Genomic DNA, 18,427 nt, shown 5'->3' with positions numbered 1-18,427 from the left:
GTGTGTGTGTTTCTTTCTCCTCATAGCTTGTTCTCCATCTTCTTTTTAAGTAGGGAGACAGTTTGTTTTCAGCACTTTTACTTCCATGACTGATCAAACTCATTTTCTCATGGCTCTCTCTGGTCCCTCTGCAGATGAAATATGTTTTGAACATGGAATCGCAATATAATCGCAGTATAGAATCGCAATACATAGAGAATCGTAATACATATCATATCATATCGTCACCAAAGTATCGTGATAATATAGTATCGTAAGGTCCCAGCCTTACTCTCACGCTTGGTCACCCTGGGATACAGATGCAGGTTAGTGGCGTTGATATCTGGCAGTCTGGACCAGCTACATAGGCTTACTGTACATAGCCTTCAGATTACAGGCCTGCCTTAAGAGTAGAGCAAAACAACTGGCTAGGTACTGCTCTGTTTCAGCTGTTATGGGCAGCCTAGCTGTGTGGAGGAGAAGGTACTGCTCTGTTTCAGCTGTTATGGGCAGCCTAGCTGTGTGGAGCAGAAGGTACTGCTCTGTTTCAGCTGTTATGGGCAGCCTAGCTGTGTGGAGCAGAAGGTACTGCTCTGTTTCAGCTGTTATGGGCAGCCTAGCTGTGTGGAGGAGAAGGTACTGCTCTGTTTCAGCTGTTATGGGCAGCCTAGCTGTGTGGAGGAGAAGGTACTGCTCTGTTTCAGCTGGTCTGGGCAGCCTAGCTGTGTGGAGGAGAAGGTACTGCTCTGTTTCAGCTGGTCTGGGCAGCCTAGCTGTGTGGAGCAGAAGGTACTGCTCTGTTTCAGCTGTTATTGGCAGCCTAGCTGTGTGGAGCAGAAGGTACTGCTCTGTTTCAGCTGGTCTGGGCAGCCTAGCTGTGTGGAGGAGAAGGTACTGCTCTGTTTCAGCTGTTATGGGCAGCCTAGCTGTGTGGAGGAGAAGGTACTGCTCTGTTTCAGCTGGTCTGGGCAGCCTAGCTGTGTGGAGGAGAAGGTACTGCTCTGTTTCAGCTGGTCTGGGCAGCCTAGCTGTGTGGAGCAGAAGGTACTGCTCTGTTTCAGCTGTTATTGGCAGCCTAGCTGTGTGGAGCAGAAGGTACTGCTCTGTTTCAGCTGGTCTGGGCAGCCTAGCTGTGTGGAGGAGAAGGTACTGCTCTGTTTCAGCTGTTATGGGCAGCCTAGCTGTGTGGAGGAGAAGGTACTGCTCTGTTTCAGCTGGTCTGGGCAGCCTAGCTGTGAGGAGGAGAAGGTACTGCTCTGTTTCAGCTGGTCTGGGCAGCCTAGCTGTGTGGAGGAGAAGGTACTGCTCTGTTTCAGCTGTTATGGGCAGCCTAGCTGTGTGGAGGAGAAGGTACTGCTCTGTTTCAGCTGGTCTGGGCAGCCTAGCTGTGTGGAAGAGAAGGTACTGCTCTGTTTCAGCTGGTCTGGGCAGCCTAGCTGTGTGGAGGAGAAGGTACTGCTCTGTTTCAGCTGTTATGGGCAGCCTAGCTGTGTGGAGCAGAAGGTACTGCTCTGTTTCAGCTGTTATGGGCAGCCTAGCTGTGTGGAGGAGAAGGTACTGCTCTGTTTCAGCTGGTCTGGGCAGCCTAGCTGTGTGGAGGAGAAGGTACTGCTCTGTTTCAGCTGGTCTGGGCAGCCTAACTGTGTGGAGGAGAAGGTACTGCTCTGTTTCAGCTGTTATGGGCAGCCTAGCTGTGTGGAGGAGAAGGTACTGCTCTGTTTCAGCTGGTCTGGGCAGCCTAGTTGTGTGGAGGAGAAGGTACTGCTCTGTTTCAGCTGGTCTGGGCAGCCTAGCTGTGTGGAGCAGAAGGTACTGCTCTGTTTCAGCTGGTCTGGGCAGCCTAGCTGTGTGGAGGAGAAGGTACTGCTCTGTTTCAGCTGTTATTGGCAGCCTAGTTGTGTGGAGGAGAAGGTGCTGCTCTGTTTCAGCTGTTATTGGCAGCCTAGCTGTGTGGAGCAGAAGGTACTGCTCTGTTTCAGCTGGTCTGGGCAGCCTAGCTGTGTGGAGGAGAAGGTACTGCTCTGTTTCAGCTGTTATGGGCAGCCTAGCTGTGTGGAGGAGAAGGTACTGCTCTGTTTCAGCTGGTCTGGGCAGCCTAGCTGTGTGGAGGAGAGGGTACTGCTCTGTTTCAGCTGTTATGGGCAGCCTAGCTGTGTGGAGGAGAAGGTACTGCTCTGTTTCAGCTGTTATGGGCAGCCTAGCTGTGTGGAGGAGAAGGTACTGCTCTGTTTCAGCTGGTCTGGGCAGCCTAGCTGTGTGGAGCAGAAGGTACTGCTCTGTTTCAGCTGTTATGGGCAGCCTAGCTGTGTGGAGGAGAAGGTACTGCTCTGTTTCAGCTGTTATTGGCAGCCTAGTTGTGTGGAGGAGAAGGTACTGCTCTGTTTCAGCTGTTATGGGCAGCCTAGCTGTGTGGAGGAGAAGGTACTGCTCTGTTTCAGCTGTTATGGGCAGCCTAGCTGTGTGGAGGAGAAGGTACTGCTCTGTTTCAGCTGTTATGGGCAGCCTAGCTGTGTGGAGGAGAAGGTACTGCTCTGTTTCAGCTGTTATGGGCAGCCTAGCTGTGTGGAGGAGAAGGTACTGCTCTGTTTCAGCTGTTATGGGCAGCCTAGTTGTGTGGAGGAGAAGGTGCTTTTTGTTTCCTTATGTGTCCTCACATCAACGACCTTTGAAATGTTTGAATCCTTTATGATGTAATGTGATTTGTGGATTCTAATAAAGTATTTAAAGTGTTACAGTGTGTATGTACTGTGTGAGCACTCTTGTGTGTGTCCTATAATCACAGGTATTCTATTCTGGTGGTGCCCTGTCAGAACGGGGATCCCAGTGGACTAACGTGTCACTACCTCCATGGTTCTTCTCTTGTGATTTTAACACAGACTTGTATTACATGTGTTACTGTAACGTGAGAACAATAATCTAGAGCTAGACTGGCAACCAGAGTTGAGCTGACCGGATGGGATGTATTCCACACCACTGTCATCTGAGTGTTGTTTTAAGAAGAGCGGGAGGAGAGGTAAGGAGGCTATAGAGTATTAGAAAAGAATGAAAGAGACAGAGGAAGTGTGGGAATCAATCCCTTTCATCGCTGAGTGTTATTTTAAGAAGACGTTGAGGAAGGAGAGGTAAGGAAGCCATGTATTAAGAAGTGAATGATGTAATAACTTAAGGAAACAGACAGAGATGCAGGTTGATTTAAAGTGTGTGAGAGAGAAGGAGAGAAAGAGGAAGCGTGTGAGGAAGGCGAGGTGACCTGACCACTGGGACATTAAAATTGCATGATGGCCTTAATTCACCCTATACTGCACCTCGCTCAGTGCTGAGGCAGGCATGGGGGTTCTTCCCTACCCAGACCTCCCGCTGGTACTGCTGTTATGTTGTCTCCAGCAGTGGAAGGGGAGGCTGCTGACAGTCTAGGCTATGACTATGCAGAGGGCTTGTCATAATGCATCGTGGAGACTTCTTAGGATATCAGGGTTTTTCTGTATCAAAAAGGGTCTTAGGTGGTGGCCATGGCATGAGGGCGTGGCAATGGACAATTCCGTCTGAATTATTAAGCCAGTTTTCGGCAATTCTACACATTTTGACATGCATCTGAGAGAACATGTTGCAGTTTTAAAGCAAATTTACTCAAATTCTATGCATTTTCCCATGGCTATTGCTGTGTTTTTTTGCTCAAACATAAATACAAAATCAATATCCATCCCGAAAATGTATTTTGGACTTTGATACAATATTTGGACATCGGGTCAACATTGACTCAACATCCCTTAAACCCAAACAATGTTAAGTAATTATAGACATGTCTGTGTTGTGAAAATCTGCCTTGCCTACTACTTAAACTGGGTACTAATCGTACTACTATATATCACATACTATTTAGTAAACAGTATCTGGTATGCCACTGCCGAAACGTATTACTTTTAGTCCGTTGAAGTAAACTGTGAACTCGGAAACAAAACGAGATCAGACTACAAAAATCGTGACGTCGATGATCTTCATGTCAGAGAAGTCGGAGCTTTAAGATGGTGTCTGAGTTTCTGACTTGTAATTCCAAGTTGGATGACCGTTCAAAAGGATTTTTGCCCAATCGGAGCGCATTTTTCCCCCAGTTGTCTTGAACGCACCATCATTTACGGCTTCACATATGAACCAGAAAGGATCGTCTGTAGCCCTACCCAGTGACCTTTCACTACACAGGAGGGAAGTTGTTTTGGGCTACAGTTAACTAAGTAGCTACCATTTATTTGGAACGACGTAAACTTGAGTGTACCGTATGCCTACACATGTATCTCAACTGAAGAGTCACATGAAGCTTGAGAGGAATGGGAGGTACAGTAGAGGAATGCAGTGCTGAGGCAGAGGGCTCGTAATGAGGACGACTGGCTACTACTCTGAACTGTGTGTGATGAGCTTTCTGGCGCCCAGAGCATCACCCAAGTGGGTTCCACACATTGTGAAGGAGAAGTCCAGTTGCTACACGACTCAGGCTGGTTCCCAGAGCAGCTCTCTAAAATATCGTCAGACTCCATCTTCATCAACCATCGCCCTGACCACCTTCCTTTGGTCAACCCATGAACTCTCCTTCTTTGGAGGATGTATTTGGCCTCTATTGGTTGACCTACTGTAGTCAAGTATAGCTGGGCTACTCATGGTAATATATTGCTTGTTGTTTTTTTGCTTTTGATGCGCTTTGAGATCGTTATGAAAAGCATTATAGAAATGTAATCAATTATTATTATATCGAAGATGGTTTATTTAGTTTAGTAGAGCGAAAAGCTCTGACTAAGGCCAGGATGCCGACACGTGAGCTTCAATAGAAAATGGATACTAGCAATAGCAGTGTCGGGGTAATTTTTTTTCTTTCAAGTTAGCTAGTTGTTAACATGCACCTTCAACAATATAACTCAGATGTGCGAGTGCAATTTTTAATCATGAAATGTTGAAAGTACAAGGAAAGGAAAGGGGGATACCTTGTCAATTGTACAACTGAATCCCTTCCAATGAAATGTGACTTCCGCATTTAACCCAACCCTTCTGAATCAGAGAGGTGCGGGGGGGGGGTCTGCCTTAATCGACATCCACGTCATCGGCGCTTGGGGAACAGTGGGTTAACTGCCTTGCTCAGGGGCAGAACGACAGATTTTTACCTTGTCAGCTCGGGGAGTCTATCCAGCAACCGTTCAGTTACTGGCCCAACTCTCTAAAAAACACACCAACACTAGATATCATTTTGTTACAAACAAGAAACAGTTTAAAATGAAAAAACACAACTCCACCTTGGACACCAACAATAGTACAAAATGAATAAATTAATAGCTATAAATAAAATACATACAGAATACTTAAAACTACTTCTTAATCATGGCCTGTAAAATGACCATAAGGCATGCCTCCATGGCAGTCACCTCCTCCCGCTCCTCCCGCTCCTTCCAGCCTCCACATCTGAACCTTTCTGGGAGGGAGAGGAGCCCACAGTTGCACCTTGGGAGGATGAGTAGATGATGACCGGTGGGATGATGCAATGGCAGCCCCACAGCGCCTCATCCATCACAGCATACCACTTCCAGGATGCAGCTGTGGCCTCCCCTCCCTCCGTGCTGACTCCGGTGGGTGGAGCTTTCAACTCCTAAAAAATATGGAAAAGCATAGCGTTCAGCATCAATCATACTTCATGTAAATCCCTGTAACAGGTATTATTTCAACTGCAGTACATTTCTCTGGAATACTCGCACATTTCTAACATGTACAGTATATTTGGACATTTTCACTTAGGGGTCTACTCACTTTTGTTGCCAGCGGTTTAGACATTAATGGCTGTGTTGAGTTATTTTGAGGGGACAGCAAATTTACACTGTTATACAAGCTGTACACTCACTACTTTACATTGTAGCAAAGTGTCATTTCTTCAGTGTTGTCACATGAAAAGATATACTCAAATATTTACAAAAATGTGAGTGGTGTACTCACTTTTGTGATATACTGTATATCTTCACACTTACATGAATGTGCCATTGAAGCAAAGGAAATAGATGGGAAAGGGTTGTTGCTCTCAGAGAAAAAGGATAACTTTATTAGCTAAGTACAGCACAGCAATAAATGTCAAGATAACATACAGTAGCGTACCATGTATTTTTGCTTAAGGTTCCACCACTTTTTTTCACCCATGCAGGTGACAGCTGTCCCTCCAGCTCTCACTCCGTTACGTAGATCCTAAGAAGACTTAACCAATAAATAAGCGAAGTAGAGTTGTGTGAACTTGTGTAGATTGCTAGACTGCCACATGCTTTATCAAATTGAAGTTCCAAGTTGAAACAGTAATGAGTGCAGCTTACCATTACTTTCACCATAACAGGTTATGTGGAATGAAACTAGACCCGTTCAGGTAGAAACTAATATAGACCCGTTCAGGTAGAAACTAATATAGACCCGTTCAGGTAGAAACTAATATAGACCCGTTCAGGTAGAAGCTAATATAGACCCGTTCAGGTAGAAACTAATATAGACCCGTTCAGGTAGAAACTAATATAGACCCGTTCAGGTAGAAACTAATATAGACCCGTTCAGGTAGAAACTAATATAGACCCGTTCAGGTAGAAACTAATATAGACCCGTTCAGGTAGAAACTAATATAGACCCGTTCAGGCTGTAACCGTTCAGGCAGAAACTAATATAGACCCGTTCAGGCAGAAACTAATATAGACCCGTTCAGGTAGAAACTAATATAGACCCGTTCAGGCTGTAACCGTTCAGGCAGAAACTAATATAGACCCGTTCAGGTAGAAACTAATATAGACCCGTTCAGGTAGAAACTAATATAGACCCGTTCAGGTAGAAAATAATATAGACCCGTTCAGGTAGAAACTAATATAGACCCGTTCAGGTAGAAACTAATATAGACCCGTTCAGGTAGAAACTAATATAGACCCGTTCAGGTAGAAAATAATATAGACCCGTTCAGGTAGAAACTAATATAGACCCGTTCAGGCAGAAACTAATATAGACCCGTTCAGGCAGAAACTAATATAGACCCGTTCAGGTAGAAACTAATATAGGCCCGTTCAGGCTGTAACCGTTCAGGCAGAAACTAATATAGACCCGTTCAGGTAGAAACTAATATAGACCCGTTCAGGTAGAAACTAATATAGACCCGTTCAGGTAGAAACTAATATAGACCCGTTCAGGTAGAAACTAATATAGACCCGTTCAGGTAGAAACTAATATAGACCCGTTCAGGTAGAAACCAATATAGACCCGTTCAGGCTGTAACCGTTCAGGCAGAAACTAATATAGACCCGTTCAGGTAGAAACTAATATAGACCCGTTCAGGCTGTAACCGTTCAGGCAGAAACTAATATAGACCCGTTCAGGCAGAAACTAATATAGACCCGTTCAGGTAGAAACTAATATAGACCCGTTCAGGCTGTAACCGTTCAGGCAGAAACTAATATAGACCCGTTCAGGTAGAAACTAATATAGACCCGTTCAGGTAGAAACTAATATAGACCCGTTCAGGTAGAAAATAATATAGACCCGTTCAGGTAGAAACTAATATAGACCCGTTCAGGCAGAAACTAATATAGACCCGTTCAGGCAGAAACTAATATAGACCCGTTCAGGTAGAAACTAATATAGACCCGTTCAGGTAGAAACTAATATAGACCCGTTCAGGTAGAAACTAATATAGACCCGTTCAGGTAGAAAATAATATAGACCCGTTCAGGTAGAAACTAATATAGACCCGTTCAGGTAGAAACTAATATAGACCCGTTCAGGTAGAAACTAATATAGACCCGTTCAGGTAGAAACTAATATAGACCCGTTCAGGTAGAAACTAATATAGACCCGTTCAGGTAGAAACTAATATAGACCCATTCAGGTAGAAACTAATATAGACCCGTTCAGGTAGAAACTAATATAGGCCCGTTCAGGCTGTAACCGTTCAGGCAGTAACTAATATAGACCCGTTCAGGTAGAAACTAATATAGACCCGTTCAGGCAGAAACTAATATAGACCCGTTCAGGCTGTAACCGTTCAGGCAGAAACTAATATAGACCCGTTCAGGTAGAAACTAATATAGACCCGTTCAGGCTGTAACCGTTCAGGCAGAAACTAATACAGACCCATTCAGGCAGAAACTAATATAGCATAGCATCAACACAGATAAACTGAGGTGAAAAATTGAAGAAAAGTGAAGTGTTGGGACCAGGAATGTGGACAATAGGAATGTAGGCTACTGCGTTACTAACGTTATAGCTATTGCATAGTGCAGGCAACAGAGAGCTAGCTATGGCCACATTACTTACTCAAAACCTTATGTTGGCGCCATTTCTCCTGCCAGTGAACAGGTGTTCACGAGTTGTTCGCCTGCAACAGTTTGAACAAAAGCCTTGGTATTTACAACAAGTAGCTAGCTAGCTAGCTAGCTAATTAGGCTAAAGTTAAATATGAAGTGGTCGCTCAACAGCATGTAACTAACGTTACTGTTCGAACAGTTAGAACTTCTACTCCTACTAGCTAGCTAAAGGCACAACAGGCTGCAAATCTGTTTTCAAATCTGAACGATGAAACAGTCGCGATCCTTTTAAAGAGAACAAAAATGACTTACATTTTAATACCACCACAGAAGCTTCTCTATTCGCCATCTTCCAAGTTGTTTTGTTATTTACTTGAAGATATCTAGCTATCAACACTCGCAGCTCCCCTCTTCCAATGCGAAATTTCCAAAAAGTGTGCTGCAAATTATACTAGGTAAAAAGCTGAAATTAGTATAAAATCCTGACATTTAAAACATACTAGATTTTTGAAGATTCACATTCTATATTCTAACTACTTTCGCAATACTAAGATATTGATTTCGGTAGCGCATCCCCATATCTAATTGATCAGCTGATTATCAGCTGTTGTCAAAGCCAAAATTAGTATGACATCCGGGCATTTAACGTATACTTGATTTATTGCATACTCAAACGGCCTACTATTTAGGATGTAAGTATGGGTATTCGGACACTGCCATTGTTCAAATTAGTTTCATCTGCTGACCACACACACTGTTTAATATTACTCATGTGAGCAGTGTGTAGTAGTTTACATGAGTACCATTGAGTACATTCCTTGGTAAAATGCAGCTGTTTTTATTTCAATATCAAATCATTTCTGGGTAACAATTAAGTACCTTACTGTGCTTTGTTTTCAATTAAAATGGTCAAAAATAAACAAAAATAGCTTCTCAGCGAAGAGCAATTTCTCAAGCTAGGACTTTTCTGGGAGTGGTCTGAGTTGGGAGGGGAAAACTGAAACCTTGCTGTTATTGGCAGAGAGGTTTGGAACTCTCTTTCCTAGCCAACCAAAACAGGCTGAAATGTCAGGTGTTCTTTTCAAACAGCTCTTACACTAAAAGGGCATTATCATTTTCACAATTTCACAGTATCATTACAATCTCATAGTGTGGAAATATACAGTATATAAAACACAGGAAAATCATGTTTTTGACTCCTGGGCCTTTTAATAGTTGTATATTTCTTGGTTAATATGCACCACCACCTCTCGTTCTTTCTTTCCTCGTCTCTCTCTCTTTATCTGTCTCTATCTCGCTCCCTAAGGGAAGTTTGCAGACCATGTGATTATAGGGGCTGAGTTCTCAAACAGAAAGCTTTGAGGGAGCAGAAATGATACACACACCCTCCAGCGATGGGACTGGTAGCAATAAAATGCTTGATAAGTGCATCATAAGCATGCTTTTAAAGAGCTCTTTGTTCTGCTGGTTTTAAAAATGTCAAATCCTCCTGTGACTCTGGTCCCATACAGGGTACAGAGGTTGGTAATAGCTCTCTCTCTCTCACTCACTCACTCACTCACTCTCTCTCTCACTCACTCACTCACTCACTCACTCACTCACTCACTCACTCACTCACTCACTCACTCACTCACTCACTCACTCACTCACTCACTCACTCACACACACACACACACACACACACACACACACACACACACACACACACACACACACACACACACACACACACACACACACACACACACACACACACACACACACACACACAGAGAGAGTCTTGCACAATTAACCTTGTGGGGACAGTCCCATTCAAAATCCTATTAACCCTAACCTGCACTCTTACCCTAATGCTAACCCTTACCTTAACCCAAAAACCTAACCATAACCCTAAAACTAACCCCTAGCTCCTCACCCTAAAACTAACCCTAGCTCCTAAACCTAACCCTAGCTCCTCACCCTAAAACTAACCCTAGCTCCTAACCCTAACCTTTAATGTAATTCTAACCCTAACACTAATTCTAACCTTAACCCTAAACCCCCTAGAAATAGCATTTGACCTTGTGGGGACCAACAAAATGTCCCCAGTTGATCCAATTTTTGTTTGTTTACTATTCTTGTGCGGACTTCTGGTCCCCAGATGAATAGTTAAACATGTCCACACACCACACACACACACAGACAACCCCCCAGAGGCGTACCACAAGTCATTAGCATGGTTCAGCCACCGTGTTTCATTGTGATTTTAATAAGGCTGTTAGTGGTGAGCAGCTCCATGCTCACTGCCATGTTTATTTACTCAGTAATGAGTACTGGTTGATGAACCTGTAATGGATACCATGGTAGATGTACAGTATTATGAGTAGCATGGATGTATGTATGTGACTGTGTCTCTCTGCCTTCATATGACCTTGTGTAACATTAGAGCCTCTTTCAGTGTACTGTATAATGAGAAGTCAGGTTTGGCTGTGTAACAGTCACATGTATTTCTCCAGACTTCATACGTGGCTGAGCTCACAGAAAAGCTAATAAGCGTGTTCTCATAAACTTGAGCATGCGACTTAGTTCCAATCGCAACTCGCCGTAGTTACGTCAGTCGCCGTGGTTACGTCACTCGCCGTGGTTACGTCAGTCGCCGTGGTTACGTCAGTCGCCGTGGTTACGTCAATCGCCGTGGTTACGTGGCCCTGTTGTCATGTGATGCCGTCAGAATGACCAGTGGTTTCTCATTGTCGGATGCGGTTAGTTCCTCTGGGGTGTCTGTTATATAGCCATGTAAAAAGAAAAGATACCCACACACCGTTGGAGGCTCACTCTGTTTTATTGTGCCTTTCCAGCCAAAGATCTTCTCCTGGGGTCAACATTTTGGTCCCATGTCAATGTACTGTACACTACGTTAGCATTTTTAAACTAGCCGTAACATGCCATTCAGCAGACGCTTTTATCCAACAAGACTTACAGTAGTACAGAGTGTATACATTTTTACATGTGACCCTAGCGGGAATTGAACCCACACGACCCTAGTGTTGCTAGCACCACACTCTTACCAACTGAGCCACACAGGACCACAGCTGTGGGGGGTAACTGGGCCAGGATAAGCCCCTACTGTCATAGTGACCTTATGTTCCCTGAGTCTGCTTTTACACCACGGGACGGCCAGTTGTGACATTTGAGAAGTTTTTGTTTTGTTTGTTTTGGTCAAGTGACAGAGAGAGACATGGAGAGAGACAGAGAGAGAGACATGGAGAGAGACAGAGAGAGAGACATGGAGACAGACAGAGAGAGAGAGACAGACAGAGAGAGAGAGACAGACAGAGAGAGAGAGACAGACAGAGAGAGAGAGAGACAGACAGAGAGAGAGAGAGACAGAGAGAGAGAGAGAGACAGAGAGAGAGAGAGAGACAGACAGAGACATACAGAGCGAGAGACATGGAGAGAGAGACAGGCTGGGTTACGTCAGAAATCCCTATAATTGGTTGATAGAGCAGAGGTAGCAGTTCCAGTATAGTGCAGAATAGCACAGTACACACCCCTCCAACCCTCCAGTCATCCCCCTCTCTTCTCATCCTCTACTTGGAGGACAAGGGGTATGGAAAAGTTGATTCTTCTGCACCAATGAGGATGGTTCCGTGCCAATGTTTTGTTCTGAAGCTCTTGTCACTGTACAGAAGCTGAGACCTCTTTCTCTCTCATGTCAATGAACTCTGTAATGATGGGTCTTACTTTAGACAAAGAGCTCTGGCTTCTTTTTGGACATTCTCCAGGTCATCCTGGGGTGTTGTACAGACACCAACCAGCACCAGAGGTTACTGAACAGGGATGCATCCACACAGAGCTGTAGGAGAGAACCCTGGGTCTCCATCTGGATCTATGTGGCTGGAGACAGACCCTGGCACTGGGCCCAGCACTGCTCCCTGGCTGTCTAAGACACTGTGTCTCAGCCCCGTTCTCAGCTGAGCCAGCCTCAGCCCCTGCCTGTCAGATGTGTTGTGTGTACACATCTCAGACATGCTGCGTTCTGGGTGCCTTCCCTCTCTCCAATCCCCCTTGTCTCCCCCTCTCTCCTCTCCCAGAGAGTCAGACAAACAAACAGAGAGGCTGCATCCAGCCTGAACAGACAGGGGGAACACTCTGTACCATGCTCTGACAGTCTGGCTGACTGGGAGAGACATCCCCTTACTGGCTGACTGACTGGCTGATTGGCTGACTGACTGGCTGGCTGACTGGGGAGACATCCTCTGACTGACTGACTGGGAGGGACATGATCTGACTGACTGACTGACTGACTGGGAGAGGCATCCTCTGACTGGCTGACTGGGAGGGACATCCTCTGACAGTCTGGCTGACTGATTGGCTGACTGACTGGCTGGCTGACTGGGGAGACATCCTCTGACTGGCTGACTGATTGGCTGACTGACTGGCTGGCTGACTGGGGGGACATCCTCTGACTGGCTGACTGGGAGGGACATGATCTGACTGACTGGCTGACTGACTGGGAGGGACATGATCTGACTGACTGGCTGACTGACTGACTGACTGGGGAGACATCCTCTGACTGACTGACTGACTGACTGACTGGGAGGGACATGATCTGACTGACTGGCTGACTGACTGGACGGGACATCCTCTGACTGACTGACTGACTGACTGACTGGGAGCGACGTGATCGGACTGACTGGCTGACTGACTGGAAGGGACATCCTCTGACTGACTGACTGACTGGAAGGGACATCCTCTGACTGACTGACTGACTGGGAGGAACATCCTCTGACTGACTGACTGGGAGGAACATCCTCTGACTGACTGACTGGGAGGGACATCCTCTGACTGACTGACTGACTGACTGACTGGGAGGGACATGATCTGACTGGCTGACTGGGAGGGACATGATCTGACTGGCTGACTGGGAGGGACATGATCTGACTGACTAGCTGACTGACTGACTGACTGGAAGGGACATCCTCTGACTGACTGACTGGGAGGGACATGATCTGACTGACTGACTGGGAGGGACATGATCTGACTGACTGAATGGGAGGGACATGATCTGACTGACTGACTGGAAGGGACATCCTCTGACTGACTGACTGACTGACTGGAAGGGACATGATCTGACTGACTGACTGGCTGACTGGGAGGGACATGATCTGACTGACTGGCTGACTGGGAGGGACATGCTCTTGGGCACCAATGATCTGACTCACTGTCTCAGTAGCTCTGGGGAGAGGGATTTACAATAGAACACTAGCCCCTGGTGGAGCCAGAGAGGAATGGTGTGGTGGTGTTGACTGGTGTGAGTGAATTTGTACTGTTTGCTTTCGCACTCGTCAGCCTGTTGGATTCCTCAGGTTTTAACTTAACTTCATGTACAGTAGCAGTGGTTAATTGGGGACGTTCTAACTCCAGAAGAACAGCCAATCTCAATGGAAATAACTATATGGACCTCTGACTGTTTCCTGTCTCTCTCTCTCTCTCTGTCTTTCTCTCTGTTTCCTGTCTCTCTCTCTTTCTCTCTCTTTCTCTCTGTTTCCTGTCTCTCTCTCTCTTTCTCTGTCTTTCTCTCTGTTTCCTGTCTCTCTCTCTTTCTCTCTTTCTCTCTCTCTCCGTCTCTCTCGCTGTCTCTTTCTCTCTCTCTGTCTCTCTCTCTGTTTCCTGTCTCTCTCTCTCTGTCTCTCTCTCTTTCTGTCTCTCTCTGTCTCTTTCTCTCTCTCTGTCTCTGTCTCTCTCTCTGCTCTCTCTCTCTGTTTCCTGTCTCTCTCTCTTTCTCTCTCTCTCTGTCTCTCTCTCTGTCTCTTTCTCTCTCTCTCTGTCTCTCTCTCTGTCTCTTTCTCTCTCTCTCTCTCTCTGTTTCCTGTGTCTCTGTCTCTCTTTGTCTCTGTCTCTGTCTCTCTCTCTGCTCTCTCTCTGTTTCCTGTCTCTCTGTCTCTCTCTCTCTCTGTCTCATTCTTTCTCTCTTTCTCTGTCTCTTTCTCTCTCTTTCTCTCTGTTTTCTGTCTCTCTCTTTCTCTCTCTCTGTCTCTCTCTCTGTCTCTTTCTCTCTCTCTCTCTCTGTCTCTCTCTCTCTGTTTCCTGTCTCTCTCTCTCTGTCTCTGTCTCTCTCTGTCTCTCTCTGTCTCTTTCTCTCTCTCTGTCTCTGTCTCTCTCTCTGCTCTCTCTCTCTCTGTTTCCTGTCTCTCTCTCTTTCTCTCTCTCTCTGTCTCTCTCTCTCTGTCTCTTTCTCTCTCTCTCTCTCTCTGTTTCCTGTGTCTCTGTCTCTCTTTGTCTCTGTCTCTGTCTCTCTCTCTCTGCTCTCTCTCTCTGTTTCCTGTCTCTCTGTCTCTCTCTCTGTCTCATTCTTTCTCTCTTTCTCTGTCTCTTTCTCTCTCTCTCTTTCTCTCTGTTTTCTGTCTCTCTCTTTCTCTCTCTCTCTGTCTCTGTCTCTCTCTCTGTCTCTTTCTCTCTCTCTGTCTCTTTCTCTCTAACTGTCTCTGTCTCCCTCTCTCTCTATGCTCTCTCTTTCTCTGCTCTCTCTCTGTCTCTCTGTCAATTCAATTCAAGGGGCTTTATTAGCATGGGAAACGTATGTTTACATTGCCAAAGCAAGTGGAGTAGATAATATACCAAAGTGAAATAAACAATAAAAATGAACAGTAAACATTACACTCACAGAAGTTCAAAAAGAATAAAGACATTTTGAATGTCATATTATGTATATATATACAGTGTTGTAACGATGTACAAATGGTTAAAGTACAAAAGGGAAAATAAATAAACATAAATATAGGTTGTATGGTGTTTTTTATTCACTGGTTGCCCTTTTCTTGTGGCAACAGGTTACAAATCTTGCTGATGTGATGGCACACTGGTATTTCACCCAGTAGATATGGGAGTTTATCAAAATCGGGTTTGTTTTTTAATTCTTTGTGGATCTGTGTAATCTGAGGGAAATATGTGTCTCTAATAAGGTCATACATTGGGCAGGAGGTTAGGAAGTGCAGCTCAGTTTCCACCACATTTTGTGGGCAGTGTGCACATAGCCTGTCTTCTCTTGAGAGCCATGTCTGCCTACGGTGGCCTTTCTCAATAGCAAGGCTATGTTCACTGAGTCTGTACATAGTCAAAGCTTTCCTTACGTTTGGGTCAGTCACAGTGGTCAGGTATTCTGCTACTGTGTACTCTCTGTTTAGGGCCAAGTAGCATTCTAGTTTGCTCTGTTTTTTTGTTAATTCTTTCCAATGTGTCAAGTAATTATCTTTTTGTTTTCTCATGATTTGGTTGGGTCTAATTGTGTTTCTTTCTCTCTCTCTCGCTCTCTCTCTCTCTCGCTCGCTCGCTCTCTCTCGCTCTCTTTCTCTCTCTCGCTCTCTCTCTTGCTCTCTCGCTCGCTCTCTCTCGCTCTCTCTCTCTCTCTCTGTGTTCTTTTCTCAATGGCGCTCAGGAGTCTCCCCAGGACAGTGCCATCACCAGAGACATTAACAGGACTTTCCCAGCTCACGACTACTTCAAGGACACTGGAGGAGACGGGCAAGACTCACTCTACAAGATCTGCAAGGTGTAGTAGTACATAGTAGTAGTAGTAGTAGTAGTAGTAGTAGTACATAGTAGTAGTAGTAGTACGCCCCGCCCCCCCGGGGAATCATAAAACCTTTACATTACTAGGAGGGAGGACTCCACACCTGCTCAAAGATTGGTTGGAATAAGAAGAACTGGAGCCCAAAACCTGGATCTACGTTACAGCAAAGCTTGTCTGAGTAGTGAGCACTTCACCGTTGAGTCTACTGTGTTATCATCGACAGACTGGAGCTTCGTTACAGCAAAGCTTGGCTGAGTAGTGAGCACTTCACCGTTGAGTCTACTGTGTTATCATCGACAGACTGGATCTACGTTACAGCAAAGCTTGGCTGAGTAGTGAGCACTTCACCGTTGAGTCTACTGTGTTATCATCGACAGACTGGAGCTTCGTTACAGAATCACTTGGCTGAGTAGTGAGCACTTCACCGTTGAGTCTACTGTGTTATCATCGACAGACTGGAGCTTCGTTACAGAATCACTTGGCTGAGTAGTGAGCACTTCACCGTTGAGTCTACTGTGTTATCATCGACAGACTGGAGCTTCGTTACAGAATCGCTTGTCTGAATAGTGAGCACTTCACTGTTGAGTCTAGAGGTCGACCGATTAATCGGCACGGCCGATTAATTAGGGCCGATTTCAAGTTTTCATTACAATCGGTAATCGGCATTACATTGACGCCGATTACATTGCACTCCACGAGGAGACTGCGTGGCAGGCTGACCACCTATGTGAGGGCAGCAAGGAGCCACGGTAAGGTGCTAGTGTTGGGTTCTTATTTTTCAGAGTAAGTAACTCACGGACACTAGAGAAGCTTTAACCAAGTTTAATTCTTCCCAAAGGTTCTGTACAGCTGTAATCAGACAACCCAACATTTCTCCCATCACAGATATATATATATCCCACTCAAGACACTCCTCCTTCTCTCCAATCCTTACATCTTATGGTTCAACAGGAAAAGAGTAACAGGATACTAAACCCTTATCACTCCCTTCAGGGGATCTGACTTCACCACCTGACCTCAACCCCTCCTTCACCTAATCCACAGATGTCCATCTGTCTCCCATATATCAACACGTTCGTCTCCTCCCGTCCACCCAACACATTCCAAAGACGTCTGTCTTTCTACAGAAAACCATTAACTTCTGACATAAAACCCAGTCTCTTTCACTCCTCATATTCTATGCTTCTTCTCTATCATGTATTTAATATCTCAATGTTCAAAATGTCAAATCCAACACTAGCTAGCATTAAACTTCTCTTATAAAAAACTATCAATCTTAACAGAATCACTAGTTAACTACACATGGTTGATGATATTACTAGTTTAACTAGCTTGTCCTGCGTTGCAAATAATCAATGTGGTGCCTGTTAATTTATCATCGAATCACAGCCTACTTCGACAAACGGGTGATTATTTAACAAGCGCATTCGCGAAAAAAGCACAATCGTTGCACGAATGTACCTAACCATAAACATCAATGCCTCTCTTAAAAATCAATACACAAGTATATATTTTTAAACCTGCATATTTAGTTAAAAGAAATTCATGTTATCAGTCAATTTTAACAAGGGAAATTGTGTCACTTCTCTTGCGTTCAGTGCAAGCAGAGTCAGGGTATATGCAACAGTTTGGGCTGCCTGGCTCGTTGCGAACTGTGTGAAGACCATTTCTTCCTAACAAAGACCGTAATTAATTTGCCAGAATTTTACATAATTATGACATAACATTGAAGGTTGTGCAATGTAACAGCAATATTTACACTTATGGATGCCACCCTTTCGATAAAATACGGAACGGTTCCTTATTTTACTGAAAGAATAAACGTTTTGTTTTTGAAATGATAGTTTCCGGATTTGACCATATTCATTTTTTATTTTATTTTTTATTTCACCTTTTATTTAACCAGGTTGGCCAGTTACGAACAAGTTCTCATTTACAACTGCGACCTGGTCAAGATAAAGCAAAGCACAGATACAAAGCACAGATACAAACAACACAGAGTTACACATGGAATAAACAAACGTACAGTCAATAACACAATAGATAACATCTATATACAGTGTGTGCAAATGAGGTAAGATTAGGGAGGTAAGGCAATAAATAGGCCATAGTGGCGAAATAATTACAATTTAGCAATTAAACACTGGAGTGATAGATGTGCAGAAGATGAATGTGCAAGTAGAGATGCTGGGGTGCAAAGGAGCAAAAAAATAAATAACAATATGGGGATGAGGTAGTTGGATGGGTTATTTACAGATGGGTTATGTACAGGTGCAATGATCTGTGAGCTGCTCTGACAGCTGATGCTTAAAGTTAGTGAGGGAGATATGAGTCTCCAGCTTCAGTGATTTTTTTTCAGTTCGTTCCAGTCATTGGCAGCAGAGAACTGGAAGGAAATTGGCTTTGGGGATGACCAGTGAAATATACAGTGGGGCAAAAAAGTATTTAGTCAGCCACCAATTGTGCAAGTTCTCCCACTTAAAAAGATGAGAGAGGCCTGTAATTTTCATCATAGGTACACTTCAACTATGACAGACAAAATGAGAAAAAAAAATCCAGAAAATCACATTGTAGGATTTTTTTATGAATTTATTTGCAAATT

General features: G+C 44.6%; 1 protein-coding gene across 2 annotated transcripts in view; it reads left to right on the top strand.

The window, feature by feature from the left end:
- The window catches only part of LOC120044909 (rab GTPase-activating protein 1-like), a 161,748-nt gene that overhangs the window by 105,249 nt on the left and 38,072 nt on the right, over window positions 1-18,427 (top strand). For both annotated transcript variants that reach the window (XM_038989642.1, XM_038989640.1), the window contains one exon: window positions 15,691-15,804. In XM_038989642.1, coding sequence (XP_038845570.1) covers window positions 15,691-15,804 — 114 coding nt within the window. The remainder of the gene's footprint in view (window positions 1-15,690; window positions 15,805-18,427) is intronic.

Source organism: Salvelinus namaycush, chromosome 3 (assembly GCF_016432855.1).
Source record: "Salvelinus namaycush isolate Seneca chromosome 3, SaNama_1.0, whole genome shotgun sequence".
Classification (NCBI taxonomy): domain Eukaryota; kingdom Metazoa; phylum Chordata; class Actinopteri; order Salmoniformes; family Salmonidae; genus Salvelinus; species Salvelinus namaycush.
This window is presented reverse-complemented; position numbering and strand designations above follow the sequence as displayed.